The sequence below is a fragment of the Papio anubis genome, chromosome 8 (assembly GCF_008728515.1).
Source record: "Papio anubis isolate 15944 chromosome 8, Panubis1.0, whole genome shotgun sequence".
NCBI lineage: Eukaryota > Metazoa > Chordata > Mammalia > Primates > Cercopithecidae > Papio > Papio anubis.
The window spans coordinates 66,875,986-66,890,914 of NC_044983.1; the positions used below are offsets into that span (position 1 = coordinate 66,875,986).

Sequence of the window (14,929 nt, forward strand, 5' to 3'; positions counted from 1 at the left end):
TAAAAGGATACAAATATGATAATAATCCAGAATCAATGCTGTTACTCTATGTAAAATGCCCTTGTCTTAACATTAGCCAGTCAAGGAAAATTTTGTGACTTCAGCTACATGTATTATGCTTTATGTTTCTCTCATGTCTAAATCCAGTTTTGCAAATTGGTTAAATTATTCTTGCATTTTTTTTTGACCTATGTAGCATTCTGGAAAAAAAGTTTCATTTATTGCCTTTCATTACCCTGAAGGAAAAGAGCCGCTTGTTAAAAAGGAAAAAAAAAAAAAGCTCACCTATTTTAGTTGCACTGTAAATATTTTCGATAGGAAATACAATTCCTAATCCATATAGCAGGACTTTCGCCAGTGCTGGGATGAGCTGAGTAGTTGTTACTAAAATATTCACACAGTTTGTCCTGTGAGAACAGAAAGAAAAAAAAGACTGTTGAAAAATAAATCTCCAAAATGAACAAGCATGAGCATTGCCCATTTCCTGGCAAAGGCCCTGCAGAGAGCCTCACCGGGAGTGAATGAGCGAGAGTGCTTTCAGGGCCAGTGTCAACCAGGAGTCGGTCAGGGCTTCAATTTCGGCCCTCAACTGCAGCCAGGCTTCCCTCTTAGCTGGACCAAGCAGACCTGAGGATTTAAAAGCACATGATGAACTACTTCCTTACCAACATATTTCTTTGACTTTACAAATACTTAACATTTAAAGAGTACTGTGAATACTAGCCTCAAGCTTTATAGTATAAAGTATCTTTCACATAGTATCATTCATTTGACAAGTATTTATTTGGTTTGGTTATAGAAGTCATCTCTTCTTTTTGGGGAACCTACTCTCCCACACTCCTCTAACTGTAGTTTGGGCAGAGGTGACTCCACCTTCTGGCTCCCAGGGTAGGCGTACAGCATTCGCTTGGCCAGTGGAAGTCAGTCTTGGAACTTTTGCTGAATCTATTAGGAAATAATAGATTCCCTCCCCTCATGGAGGTGCCAAACTACTGGTAGAGTATAAAGCTGGATCTACTGGTGGTCATTTTGCCACCTCTGGGGAGGGACTGACCTAGAAAGGCCTTTTCCAAAGAAAGGCACAGGCTTCCTGGACAGCATCATTTCAGCATCTGCCTATAGCCATGTAGGAAACCAAACTCATCCCTAAACTTTTTATTATTAAGTCACTGTATTCCATTTTCATGCTGAAGCCATTATGAACCAAACCCAAAAGATTCAAACTAATCCAAGTATTTACCCGGTAGAAGGAGATTTACAACCTATCTTGTGATTTGGGCAGAGGTTGCTAATTCTTCGAAGGATGCTAATCCTTCCGTGAAAGGACAGCTGAATGTCGGAGAGGTCAAGAAACTTGCCCTAGGTCACATCACAAAGTAAGAGAAACAGGACTAGATTAGAATAGCCAGGGCAGCTGGCTCCTGTCCAATATTTCTGTCACTAAATCACAGCAGAATAATGGCCAGTGAGACGAAACTGCCCTAAAAAAACCTATTATATTCAAAGCAGTGTGACACAAAAGTGTACTTTTGGAATTGTATTTAGACTATCTTAACCCGCTGAGATACTGGTGGTAATCACTTGCCTCCAACATTATTTTTGTAGGTGTTGTAGATCTCTTTTACCCGTCTGTAGCGGAAGGCCAGCTTTCTCATCCAGTCCACACCGCCCCGTACACCAGTTGCCAAACATAAATTAGCACTGGTTGCTGCAGCAGGAAAGCCATCTGTTCCAAAGTTATACGTGCTATTTAGATGCAAGAAAAGCCCAAAGTTAACCAAACAGAAAGTTCATCTTAATTAGGTAAGTAATTAAACTATAAAAGGGAGATGGTCACTTCACATTCAAGGGTGCTCACCTTAGGTCCTGTCCATTATCATCTGAAGAAACATCATCTATATGGACTTGGTCACATTCCTAAAATGTGATTAAAATGATACATGTCAATGTTTTAAGAGCTCCTAATTTTTTTTGTTTTGTTTTGGAAAAACCATATTTTTTAAAGCACCTTAATTGGAGTGTTTTTCAACTATCTCAATCAGTAGGTGGCAGTCTTGTAAAATTGACATTTTTACCTACTTAGGGTCCTCTCCTACAAGAAAGAAGCAATGTCATTAAGGACTACTGTTATTCAGCTTCAGAAAACACATTTTTGTGTTTAGAAAGGAAAGTGATTGAAAACAATTAGCATATGTGTTCCATAAACCTCAGGTACCTTAAGCCATCATGCTGCTCAGAGCTGATTCAGTCAGTGCCTAAGCATAACTGAAACCAGACATTTTGGTAAATGTAACATGCTAGAAAAATTAAACCTGATGCTAACTGCCAATGAAATTATGACCTCTGATTGCTGTTGAGCCACACACCAACACAGCCCGAGGCCAGTGTGCTGAGGAGCTCAGACAAAAAATCTGTTACTGGTTTCCATTTATTTGAGAGAAGTGAGTTTTATTCTCTCTCTTTCTCTCGCTCTGTGTGTGTGTACGTAAACATGGGCACGATAAAAAACCATGGGAGACTTCAAAACCTAAACAAAAATAATCAAACCATGTGCTTTTTTACTGTTTAGGTGGTTTTTTTTTTTTTTTTTTCATTTTTAGTGTTATTTTTAGCTGTTTTACTATTATTACATATTCGTTGGATTTATGAGTTTATTATGGCATGTTATTTTGAACAGATCTCATTTTTAAATCCCAAACTGTGTAAACTACTTAGAATAGGAAGCCATACTTACGGACTAAAGCTCTATTGGACCCAGTTAACGTTTCTGCACCTGTTTGCAGATATATCGGAGCACCCATATATCTTAACCACCGTATCCCCAGACGAATTGTGGGAAGAGCAGGCACTCAATAAACATTGGTTGAATGAATGAAGAAGGCATATTAACCTGAAGGTAGACAAGGACTCTAGTCCAGAAACTTAACACCCCCAACTTGGCTGCTTTCATCTTTCAGTCATGTTCCTCTCTTTGCAGTCAGGCTCCAAATACACTAGAGGCCTTTATTGTACTTATTTCCATTAAAGTTTTAGTTGAAAAATATTATTAAAATAAATTTCCAGGCACACATCCTGTTTTTTAAAAGGTTCTTTTTGGCTGAAGATATGGTCATGTTTCAGATAGAGTTAATTTTATAAAATCTAGCCCATCTCTCTAGCTCTTAGATTCAACTTCATAACGAAGATGACACTTGGAAAGCACTACAATAATAGAAGGTATATTTTTATGTTACCGGTTCCTTCTGAACAAACTCTTCTCTCTCCACGGATTTGTGAGGAAGGGAGGAGGAGATAGAAGTGGAAAGAAACTCAAACCAGCTGTTCCTTAACAGAATTAAAATCGTGACCCCCAACCTCTTCTCTAAAGCATCTATTTTCCAGGCAGCCCTCTCCCAGCACGCAGCAAGTTCCAAGGAGGAAAAGACTTTGACCTTGTAACCCTCCCCTGCTCTCCTGAGGTCCATAACCTCAGATAAGAGAAAAGGAAAAGCAAGTCTAGGAGCCCTCACATGCTGACTGTGAATTTAACATTTTAAAAACAGGTCATTCTTGGAAAACATGGTTGGGAACTTCTCATTTATTAATCTTATTTTAGAAGATGAATGATGATTGCTTGTGTTTTCAACAACATACTAAATCGTGAGTAGAAATTTCTGATATTTAACCAGAAATGCAATTTTTATGTTTTTGGTAAACTTCTTTAGAGCATGTGGTTAGCGTTGGGGGTGGGGGGAGAGGGGAAGGCCATAGTGCCATGATGGAGAAATTTTCTCTCTTGGGAGAATGAACAAAAAGGAGGAGGAAGTTGAGGAACTAGTAGAAGAGGAAAATATATGTTCAAAAGAATTTAATTCAAGGAATCAAAACTGACCTGGAATTCCCTGGTTACCTCTGAGGGTGTGAAGAGTTTTTTGAAAAAGCAGGGTGTTAAGACGCTTTTCTTAAACTAATTTAGCTGTAAATCTTCATTACTAACAGAGAAGTCAGTTATCCTCTAATAACTGTTAACGACTCCATTGTTGCTATTGTTCTTCCACATCCTGTATTTGTTTTCTCCTGCCAGCTTCATTTAAAACGTTTTGTTCCCAGGCTGAGGACTTCATTTGAAGTATTGTTCAATCTCTAGCTTAGCTCTTAGTGTCAACACCTTCAAGCTTTTACCTGCAGATAGCAAACTCACTTCACAGTGACTTGATTGATTAAAGCAAGGTTTGGTGTAGTGACAACAAGGAAATCCTCATTCTTTATCAGAATTTTTGTAGAATGATTTTAATTAAAAGAGATTTAAAAATCCAGAGTAATCTCTAAGGGGCCTCATCAGCACTTCCAGGAATGAAAAAAAAAATCATTAAAATATCTATGTAAAATGTGTCTATGTAATTGTTACTTATTTCACTTAATGAATTGAAAAACACTATATTGTACAAACTTCAAATACATAAAATACCTACTGAGGGTTCATTATCTGTGTCTTTGTAGGAACTTACAAATAATGGCATAAAATGCCTTGGGAAGTATGTTTTTAAAAAATTGTTTTAAATCTTGAGAAACTATAATATTACTATCTTAATGCTTATTAACAATTTTAATTGCTAAAAGAATAAGGAATATTAAGATACTGCAATATTCCACAGCAGAACTGCACAATGTGTTAACCTGTTGTAAGTCCATCAGCTCTCAAATGAGAAACTGCAGTCTCCTCCCATCAGATATCCTGAAACTCAGCCTCTTCCATGGGGAGAAACTTTCCCATTTCTCAGACACCATCTCTCTAGCTTTTTGTCTTCTTTAGAGCCGAATTTTAGGTTCTCATTTTTGCCTTCTGGACTTGGTTGCTTTTAGCTTCCAAATTTGTTTTAAACCCAGTCAATGAGATAACTGAGGGAGGGTGCAGGGCCTGATTTCAGAGTCCATGGCTTAGGCAGAAGGGGCTCTGGGCACTGTGAACCAACAGCAGCAACCAGGTTTAAAGCTCTCCTGGAAGAATCTGCTGACAAAGACAAAAATGGAAGCTTAATGTATTTCCAGGTGCCAAAATATATTCCTAAAAACCCTAATTTGGTGTTCAACAGGGTACAGAACATAAATAATTCTATGGGAAAATAAGTTTTTATTCCAAAAACCGACTAAACGTGCTGAAAATGAACTTTGGAAATACACAACCAAAATTATGTGATAGACTTTTAAGGTGACGAAATCATTATTGAATCCAAGTCTTGGGACAACATTCACATTTCTAGGGGCCACTCCAGTTCAGCATATTTTATGTGCTAATTTGCAGTGGAAGGGTCTGAGATGCCCAAGGGATCCCTGCTGTGTTTGGGGATCTGGCCTGGGACCTCAGAGAAGACAGAGGTAGTGATTTCAAGGACTCCTGAAAGATTCTGCACTCACAGTGAACTCACAGCTGTCTTAGCTTAGAAAGGTGGCCATTCATGCACATGTCAAATTATTAAGAGGCTGCTGTGTTCCAGGTACTGTTCCAGATGCTAATGATACAGCGCTTAATACAACAGAGAAAAGTCCTTACTGCCTTGAAACTAACATTCTAGTGGGAGCGACACACAAACAAAAAAACATGTAAAATGTACATATGCTGGATAGTGGTGAGTGCTAAGGCAACAAAATACAGTATGTGAGGGAGAAATGCAATGCCAAGTGGGTGTGGGGTAAAGAGCCTTCCAGGCAAAGGAAAGAGCAAGTTCAAAGGCCCTGAGGCAGGAGAACCCTGGTGTAAGGAGGTAGGAGGAAGGAGCCAGGAGAGGGCAGAGGAGGGGAAGAATTCCCTGTGTCTGCAGATCCCAGCAATGAGCAGGCTTTGCCAAGGAAGCAGGGGACAAATTACCAGTCCTTGCCCTCAAGGTACTTACACGGTTATGAGGGAAAGAGAGAAGTTAACTAACTACACATGTGATAAGTTAATTAAAATCATGGTAAATCCTGCAGAACTTCTGTAGGATCCAAATGAGCATCGTCCTGCATTCTATTTAGCCAAAGAGAGTTGCAAAAGTCTGAAGAATTAAAATTATATTTTGCTAGATCAGGAGGGACAGCCTGGTCCACCACTTGTCCTTGTGGCTTTTGTGATTGAAGCAATCAAACCGATAAAATGGTGGCCTACTGGAGATGGCTGCTAACAACTGAACTGTGGTGACAGGAACAAAACAGCTTTTTGGTCCCAGACTATCCATGCTGGACCTCTACCTTCAAATGGCAGTGGGGTGGGGTGGCGAAGGTACAAAGGAACCCTGAGGGCTTGGTGACCAGGTCTCAGAGAGGTGAGGGGAAGCTTCTTGAAGACATGTTTCTTCCACCCCCAAGTCACAGATGTGAGAACTGATATGAGAGTTGGAAAGGGATCAAGACGTGGGAAAAGAGTAATTTTTTGTTAATGGCTTTCCCAAAGGGATGTCAAATTCAGCAACGTGTATGCATAAGGGCTCAGAAACAAGTCGGCAGTAGAGGAATATATAATCAACATTTCTATGTAGCCAATTTTCACATACAGGTAGTTAGGCATGAGCGGGGGCAGGAGAGGGCTCTCCCCCACCCACTAGGAATGTCGGGTGATGGTTTGGTAATTATCACATCGTCTCTCTAACAGTGATAAATTGGCAGCCGGTGCCAGGGAGAGGCCGTTTCCTGATGGTCCACACCTGTTGTACTAAGTGTTAACTGAATGCAGGCACCAGGGAGAGGCAATTTCCCCAGGCATGCACATTAAGAGATCTAATGGCAGAGTATGGCCTTCTGGGGGCACTCCACTGGAAAAGGAAAGAACGCCTCAGATAGACATGCGTGCAGCTTCCTAAACACACTGCATAGGTTCACTTCCCAAGGGTAAGGGGGGCAATGCGCATGCGGGCAGCCCACCCTAAAGGAAGACACAGGGGAACGGGGCGAGCATATAAAGTCCTAGGTTCAAGGATAACACTGCGCTTGACCAAGATGCCTGCTTGGGTCTCTTCCAAGCACAGTTTTCTTTTTTCCTGTTCTAAAGCCTTTTTCAGAAAACTTCCACTCCTGCTCTGAAACTTGCCCCAGTCTCTTTTTCTGCCTCATGCCCCCCCAGTTGAATTCTTTCTTCTGAGGAGGTAAGAATTGAGGTTGCTCCAGACCATAGGGATTCACTGCTGGTAACTCAGATACCTTCCGCTGGTAACATATATGGTGCCCTGTGACTCAGATATTTGCCACTGGTAACAGTCACATAGCACAGAGAGATTATGTGGAAGAACTAGCGCCAGTGCAAGGCAAAGTTGCGATTATCCTCCACTAGAAAAATGTTACAATCAATTACCAAGCTTGGGTATTGCTAATGCATCCAGCCCACTGCTGCCAGCCTGAGGTTGGTCTCTCTCTCTTCAGAAGTCCCAAGATACCAGAGATGCATCACCCCTTGATACCTGACTACCAAAGCGCCACATCTTGGCACTTTGTATCCCTTGTAGAGGATATTCTTCCTTCCCCCACAGCAATGGCTTCTGCAGAAGGCATTCCTTACACTTATTGTGGAGTTCCTGCAGAGGCAGGCGCTCAGTTTCTCTCACTTAGACTCCTCATTCTTCAGTTGAATTTATAGTGAAAATGCAATAGTATTTAATGTTACAACTCATTTTACAGATATGAAAAATAAAGATTCAGAAAAGCTAAATAATGTGAGATAAATGCTGCGATGCTTATGTCTTTGACCCTCAACTCGCCATTTCTTCCCAGGCTCCTCAATTTCACACATTGTAGACAACTGCTCACTCTAGACACTGGTCATGACCTAGGTCCTTTGGGGCTTCTCGGCTGCTTTGAGCTTAGGGGACTCCAGCTCTGTCTGCCCCACTCTGACGTGTGCTCTGTGTCTGTGGTCTGTCTGGAGCATGGATGTGGGTCCTTCATCCTACAGCACAAGCCCCAACCCTTCATGTCATCAGCAGGCCTTTAAATGACTGGCACGTCAGAGGAAAACGCTCCTGGAGGGAGAGCCACTGTGGTAATTGGGTCTCTGCCAGGCATGGAGGGTAGAGAGTACAACTGTAGGTGGTGGGAGCATAGGTTTTTAGCATGTCACATTGCCACAGCATGTCCTAAGCAGGAGAGCTGAGGACCAGGAAAACAGATTAGGCCACCGTCACAGCAGGGGAAACTGAAAAGAGGGTAGATGGCACCAGAGGTGCGGTGTTGTGCCCGCAGTTGTCAGCCTGCAGACCTCTGCTGTTCCACAACAGGATCCTACAAGCATCTTTCAGTAAATACCAAAATTGAAATGACCATGGTTTACCCTCGTCAGCCTTCCCCTTATGTGACACCACCTGTGCTTCACAGAGGAGTAAAATAAATAAAATTAGCAGCTTCAGTTACTGCTGGCCCTCAGCTCACAGTCATCTAACTACTCATGGAGCTGGATTATAAAATGCTCACATGGATGGCTGGGGAAACTGCCAACACATGAAGCCCTGAATCCCAGTTCTGGAGTAGGTATAGGGAGTGGGCAGAAAGCCACACGGGGCACGATCTCACAGCCATGCGGCGAATGCCCATTTACTCTTAGAACTCTGGTTGCACTGTTATTCTGCCTTTTTAGTCCCTTCTGTCATTATTCTTGGCATCAAGACTCAAGCTGACCTTTTTCTGATCCATCATCATCTCTGGCCTTCTAGGGCTGGGCCACAGACATGTTCTTTTGGCCCAATCCCCGGGAATAACTCAGATTTTGTACAGAGGCTCATATGCAAAATATTAAGTTATGGCAGAATTTTTCTGCAAATATTTATTCTGCTTTGATACTGTAGTACTTGTACTTTCTCCCCAAGCCTTTCACTTGTACCATAATTATGTAAAAATACACCATACAGTTCAAGCTAGTTTAGGAAAATTAATAAAGAGAATTAAGACAGTTACAATGAGCCTTATTATCTGTGCCAACAAAGTGATGTAATAGCTAGGACACTGATGCTCTATACTTCTGAACATGAAACTTGAAACAGAAACTCAGAGTAAACCTGAAGTCCTTGAATAAACAGAGACTCTAGGAAGACTATGAGGCAGTTTGCATGTTGTGAAAAGGAACAATATGAAAAAGTTAACATGTGTCTTTGAAGAAGTTGAGTTATACAAGCCCAAATCCTGCTGATCAAGACTATAGTTTCCTCAAAGTTCCAAATTTACCAGGAGGAAACTGGCGCCATACTGCCAACTAATTGTTTCAATACTTTCAATACTTTACAAAGCAAAAATGGAAGGATAAAAGTCAGCAGAGAACTAGCTGTTTTCATTGTGTCTTTACATCAGTGTGCTTACTGAGACCAGCCGGAGCTGGCCAAGGCAGAGGAAGTGATCACTGGGTTCTCTGTCCCCTCTTATCCATCATTAAGCAATTACATCCATGGCTCTGACTTCCCTGTTGAGCAATGTAGATACTTGCTTGATACCTTTGACATCTATAGGTCACTAAAGAGAAGTATTCCTCTTATTTCTAAACGTGAAAATGTTTATTTCTACATGGGACATGGGTAGTTCTAGTACTTCAGTGACAAACTCACACAAATTGTCTGAAAGCTAATTTTGTCAAGCCATTAGCAGCACTTATAAAAGAATGCATATCTGTCTGTGGATATGGTATCCATGGTGGTTTTTTGATATAACTCCCAACTCTCAGATATTTTCATAACTAATTTGAAAAACTAAGTAAAATGGGACATCTTCCAAACTTCTCTATGATTTAGAAGTTCTAAGGATAGAGAGGGGTAGTCAAGGAAGAAGGCAATTGATGGGACAGATTTGAAGAAACCGCCTTCCAACTAGCTGACAATTTGATTTGGTACATCAAGTCTAGGCTCCGTGGTAGACATTCTGTCTATGAATTAGTAAATTTGCAGGAACCATGTCTTTACTTGCATGTTTTTCTCTGTAAAGAGGAGACTGCCCAACTGATGTACTGTGTATTTATAGTTACTGATGCAGAACAGCATGATTCCATTCTGCTTTCTAAGGGCATGTCCAAGCCCTCACTGCACTTTCAAATAGATCTCATGGAGAGCTCAAGCGCTGGTAGGCATTCTTCTGCCCAGCTTCACCATCATGGACTCTCTGGAAGCCCTTGACTCCTGGAGATGGGGAGGGCATGTGGTTTGTAGCCTCTCCACATTGGCAATTGCTGGCAGACCCTGTCTGTCATCTCTGTCTAGGGTGCACCTGGTGACCTCCTATTTCCCTGGCCTTCCCACCATGATGCTTCCTTGCAGGAAAAAGAAAAAAAAAAAAATACAAAAGGAGTTTTGAAATTGGCCCCATTCTGTCTGGCAGTTTTGGGAATTGCAAGTTAAGGAATTAAAACATACTTGGACAATGTATCTTTTAATTCCCACTCTATCTACTCAGAATACTATTGGTGCCAACACATATGTTAAGTCAATATTTAAATATCTGTATGTGTTATGATAGGAATAGGATGACACAACTATACAAGCCAATGGGAAAAGAAAAAAATTTCAAATTTCAGAAACCAAAAAGAGGAATTTCAGCATCTATTTTCGAAAGGTAGCAATAAGATGCAACTTGTGAACACACATATGGCATTTACAAACAAAAACAGTGTCTTAATATACTTAATGTTATAATATCCTTTAGAGATTATCTAAGTGAGAGAGATTTTACTAGAATTATGTTTCTATTAGCTAGGAGACGTAAGTGCTTGTATTAGAAACACAAGATTTGAATTACAGAAGTTTCAACAAAGGTAAGATATTAGCTATTTTGATCTGATTCTATTTATACTAATATTCATAAACTATTTAGAGAATAAAGTCTTTACTGAAAGTTCCTGAAGATGGTATGTTAAGATAAAAAATAAATTGAAGTGCTTAAGCTATATCTGGCACATGCATAAATAAATAAAGGCTTCCAGGACTCCCAAATTTATTAATAACTAGAAGAAAGCATGAACACATGTTTTTCAAAGTTTTGATATTTTCTTATAATATTAATCCCTTTTAAAATGTGCTGATTAAAAAAATAAGACATCATTATATCACTTTAGCGTGTGGCTTATAGAATCTCAAAGGTATCACATGAAGATAGCTCCTTCTTAGTGAGTACAATGCTAATAAATATGATATGTCAGTTTCACTGTGCTTGGAGTTCCTTCTTTCTCACCATGAATGCCTTCTTTACCACATGATATTAAATATATTTGTCTTTATTCACACTCTCAACCTTAGGGTGAGGAAAAGAAAGTCTCACTTAATGAAAGCCAGAAAAAATTGAAAATAAACTTTTAAACAAAATGAGCTTATTTAATCCATTAGCTAATCCATTACCTTTAGAGACCCAGTGTTGAACAGTTTTAATATAAAGATAATTAAAAGATAATTATAGCATATATTACATTTGATCTAATGATATCGATACTTGTAATTTTCTTTGCTTTTTTAAAAGTATACAATAAATACTATCTAGTACAAGATCCATCTTTTATTAAGTTATGTTTTATGCGATAGTAAGAGGTATTTCAATGCATTCTATGTCCCTACCGCTGATGTTGTACACAAAAGGTTATGCCCAAATGCACAGCTTCATTTATGGTTCAGTTAATTTAAGAGAACATAGCATTTTATAAATTTGTATCAGAACCAGTGCAAACCTCCATATACAACACAGGGCAATGCATTAATGTTTGCTGATAATGCCAAATTATATTGTAGAATTTTATCATCAAAATATTACACATTTCAAATGGTATATAACAAAGTATGAAGATAAAAGACTAAAGGCTGAATTAATGTGTAAACTAATTATCATTCAGAACATTAAAAAAACTCAGCACACATCTAATATAAATATCATTTTTTTGGAACAGCAACTCAGAACTACTCTTAAGAATGAGCCTTTGATTTACTGCTGAACTTATTTCTCAATTTTCAACAGGCTTGCTCATCATTTTTGCAAACATAATTTGTCACTGGCAACAGTCAGTGTTCTTTGTAACTCCTGTTTCCTTTCTTTTAGATCTATTATTCCTGCTGAGAGAATCTACTAAAGAAGAATTTTTCATAGTGACACCAACTCTAGGCTTGCTGTGAATAATCACAATCTCATAAAAATCATTCTTTTTATTGCAAACTTGCTGCCAGAAGCATGGAAAAATATTCAGACCGAGAGAACTTTCATCCTTTTCTGCAATGGCTTTCTTTTAACTTTCATGGCCATTTGCAGAAAGTGAATTGGATACCAATTTATTCACAAAGCATTTAACTAGAGCTTTCATTTGCACAAAAGTATTTGTTTTGCTCATATAAAACAATGAACTCTAAGCTCTAATATTAAACAAGTCATACATTAAGGAAGAGTGTATGTGTGTGTGTGTGTGTGTGTATTTTTCTGGAGCAATTTTCCACTCCTTCTAAAATCATTTGCAACAAATATTAGTTCCTGTTCAATGCCATTACATGTGTATAGATTCATCTTTATTTAACTACAAACCATATGTCAATGCATTTTGTAAAGAAATATTTTCATGTAATTAACCTTTTTAAATGCCTTTTTCTTTTGCAGGGGTCAGGGTGGGGTTGAAATTTTGAAAGTTTAAAAGAGACTAATTTATGAACTTCACTTAACTTATACTGCCAGATAATTTTCTAATAGTAAGAAACACTCAATTTTGCATAAAAGAACACATAGCTCAGAACAAATCAGGCCCAATCATATCCTTAGTCAATAAGCTAATAAAGATTTTTCCAAGCTGATTTTCTCTGCCACGTAATTATTACTGACTCCAGAAAGAAAAATATGCAGAACCGGACATAGGCCTTTTTAAAAAAGCAGTTCCCTGTGAGCTGCAGGAAGGGTTCCATCATCACCTTCCTCACTGTCAGTCCCCGGCGGCGAGAGAGGACCTCGAGGGGCACTTTCCTACTCAAAAATTCTCTCTTCTAAGAATCCGTGGGTCTGAAATTCCACCACACAAAATCATCCCTTCTGAATCTTCTTTTGTAAGACAAAGACTTCAGGTAAGAGTGAACTGTTTAAGCTCCATTGCCTCGGTGTGAACTGCACTATGAGGTAAATTTCTTCTAGCATGGGGAGCCCTGGTATGCCTGCCCCCAAATCACTGGGTGTTAAAAGGGGAAATGGAGTTGGCTGCTTGAAAGGGAAAAAAAAAAAAAAAGGGAAAGTGTTGTCTATACTCATATTTTCGCTCCCTATAAAAATACCCCTTTTCTCAAGAAGTATAATTTAGAGCTATAAATAATCATGCTTTGGTTGTTTATATGTTATTCAGGAAAATATTATGTATCATTAGAATAGCATGAGTATTATATGTGTTATATATTAAATTGTAGCAGTGTCACTAGAAAATACATAGCCACATCTTCTCGATTCTTTCATTCATTTTCTCATGCATTCAACTAATAAGGACTGAACACCTATTTCTATTCCAGGCACCACACACACAAAAATAAATTAGATACAGATCTTGCCTTTATGGTTTTAAACATGGGGAGTGGCTAGAGAGAAAGGGTACATTGACAGTCACTATGATTTTCTGTCAGGGAAGATACTAGATTCTTGTAAAGCCCTTCCTCTTCCAGCCCACCCTGGGCAGCATATTCAGATACATTTTTCTGAAAGCAGGTTTTGCTCTTCCAGGCAATGCAGTCTCCAACGAAGAGCAAAAGCATCTAGGGGGAGGGGAGACAGGCAATATGTTTTACTCCTGTTTCAGTCCATCTCCCTCAATAGATGTATTAGAAAATTAAATTGGAAACACTTAATATATTTCTATGCAATTGAGCATTCAAGGGCCTCTATAATGAGCCCTAACCTTACCAATCTGCGCATCCCTCACATTCTATCATGAACAGCCTGCCCAAGACAGGCCAATCTCCACTGGCCCGGCCTCCACTGCCTCCCTGCACCAGACAATAGCTGTGTCTACTGCTTGCTGGAATGCCTTCTCTCTCCCTTAAGGCAAGGCTCCTCCATTAAGTTTTTATTGGTTTCTTTCCCTTCTCTATCCCTGACATACTCTCTGCAACCCACTGTCTCAATAATAATTACCATTATTGACAGCCTACCAGCTGTCAGTCTTTATGTCATGTGTATTTCATGTTCTTTCCAATTCTCCTGAAAACTCTGCATTTGACGCAAAGCAAACAAAGACTTACACAGACAACTTCTGTGTACACTATCAGATAAACTCTTTGAAAAAGAGACCATCTTTTACATGTCTTTTTCTTCCTACTTATTTTCTAACACTGGACCAAGCACATAGATATCATAGACTGAAACCTTCTAGGTTATCTGAGTGACAGGATTTGATTATGAAAGAATCGATGACCCAATCAGAAGTTAATAATGTTAGTGCATTTTGTCACTGAAGTGTCATTGAAGTTAGTTTGTGGAAATAAATTATGTTGATTATAAAATGATACATACTAATGTAGAAATCCATGCAGTACTAAAAAACATATAAAAGAATTCATCTCCAATTCCATCCCTCAGAAGTAACCACTGTCAATATTCTTCCAGTCCACGCTGTCTGCTACCAATTGAAAAGGATGATATCTTGGACAGAAGAGTTCCATTTAACTTTCTGACAAAATACCAATTCCAGAAGTTAATTCTTAGTTGATTATTTCTGAAGAAGCAAAACATTATAAAATAATGTTGATCAAAAGCAACATGCTCTCCCCATACCCTGACCCTCCACCTGCCTTACAAAGGAGTAGCACACAATTAAGAAGGATCCAGTATTTAGAAAGCCTTTCTTTAGAAATGCTGTTAGAATACTGAACTGAGCCCAGATAGAGGCCCTATTGTACTGCACTGAAATGGGAGAAGTCTCCAGGGACAGCAACTTAAACACATTTTGGGGAAGTTGAAGTTACAGGCATACAGGCCTTCTCTTGCACTATTCAATCTTAAAAAATTTTTTAAA

At 39.2% G+C, this 14,929-nt stretch overlaps 1 protein-coding gene across 15 annotated transcripts in view; it reads right to left on the reverse strand.

Moving 5' to 3' along the window:
* Positions 1–14,929, reverse strand: part of EYA1 (EYA transcriptional coactivator and phosphatase 1) — a 335,785-nt gene that overhangs the window by 18,233 nt on the left and 302,623 nt on the right. For 14 of the 15 annotated variants that reach the window (XM_017962096.3, XM_017962101.3, XM_031669626.1 and 11 more), the window contains 4 exons: positions 1,859–1,917; positions 1,586–1,746; positions 513–627; positions 286–407 (listed from right to left, as the gene is read on the reverse strand). In XM_017962096.3, the coding sequence (XP_017817585.1) occupies positions 286–407; positions 513–627; positions 1,586–1,746; positions 1,859–1,917 (457 nt within the window). The other variant, XM_017962105.3, reaches the window with a different exon arrangement.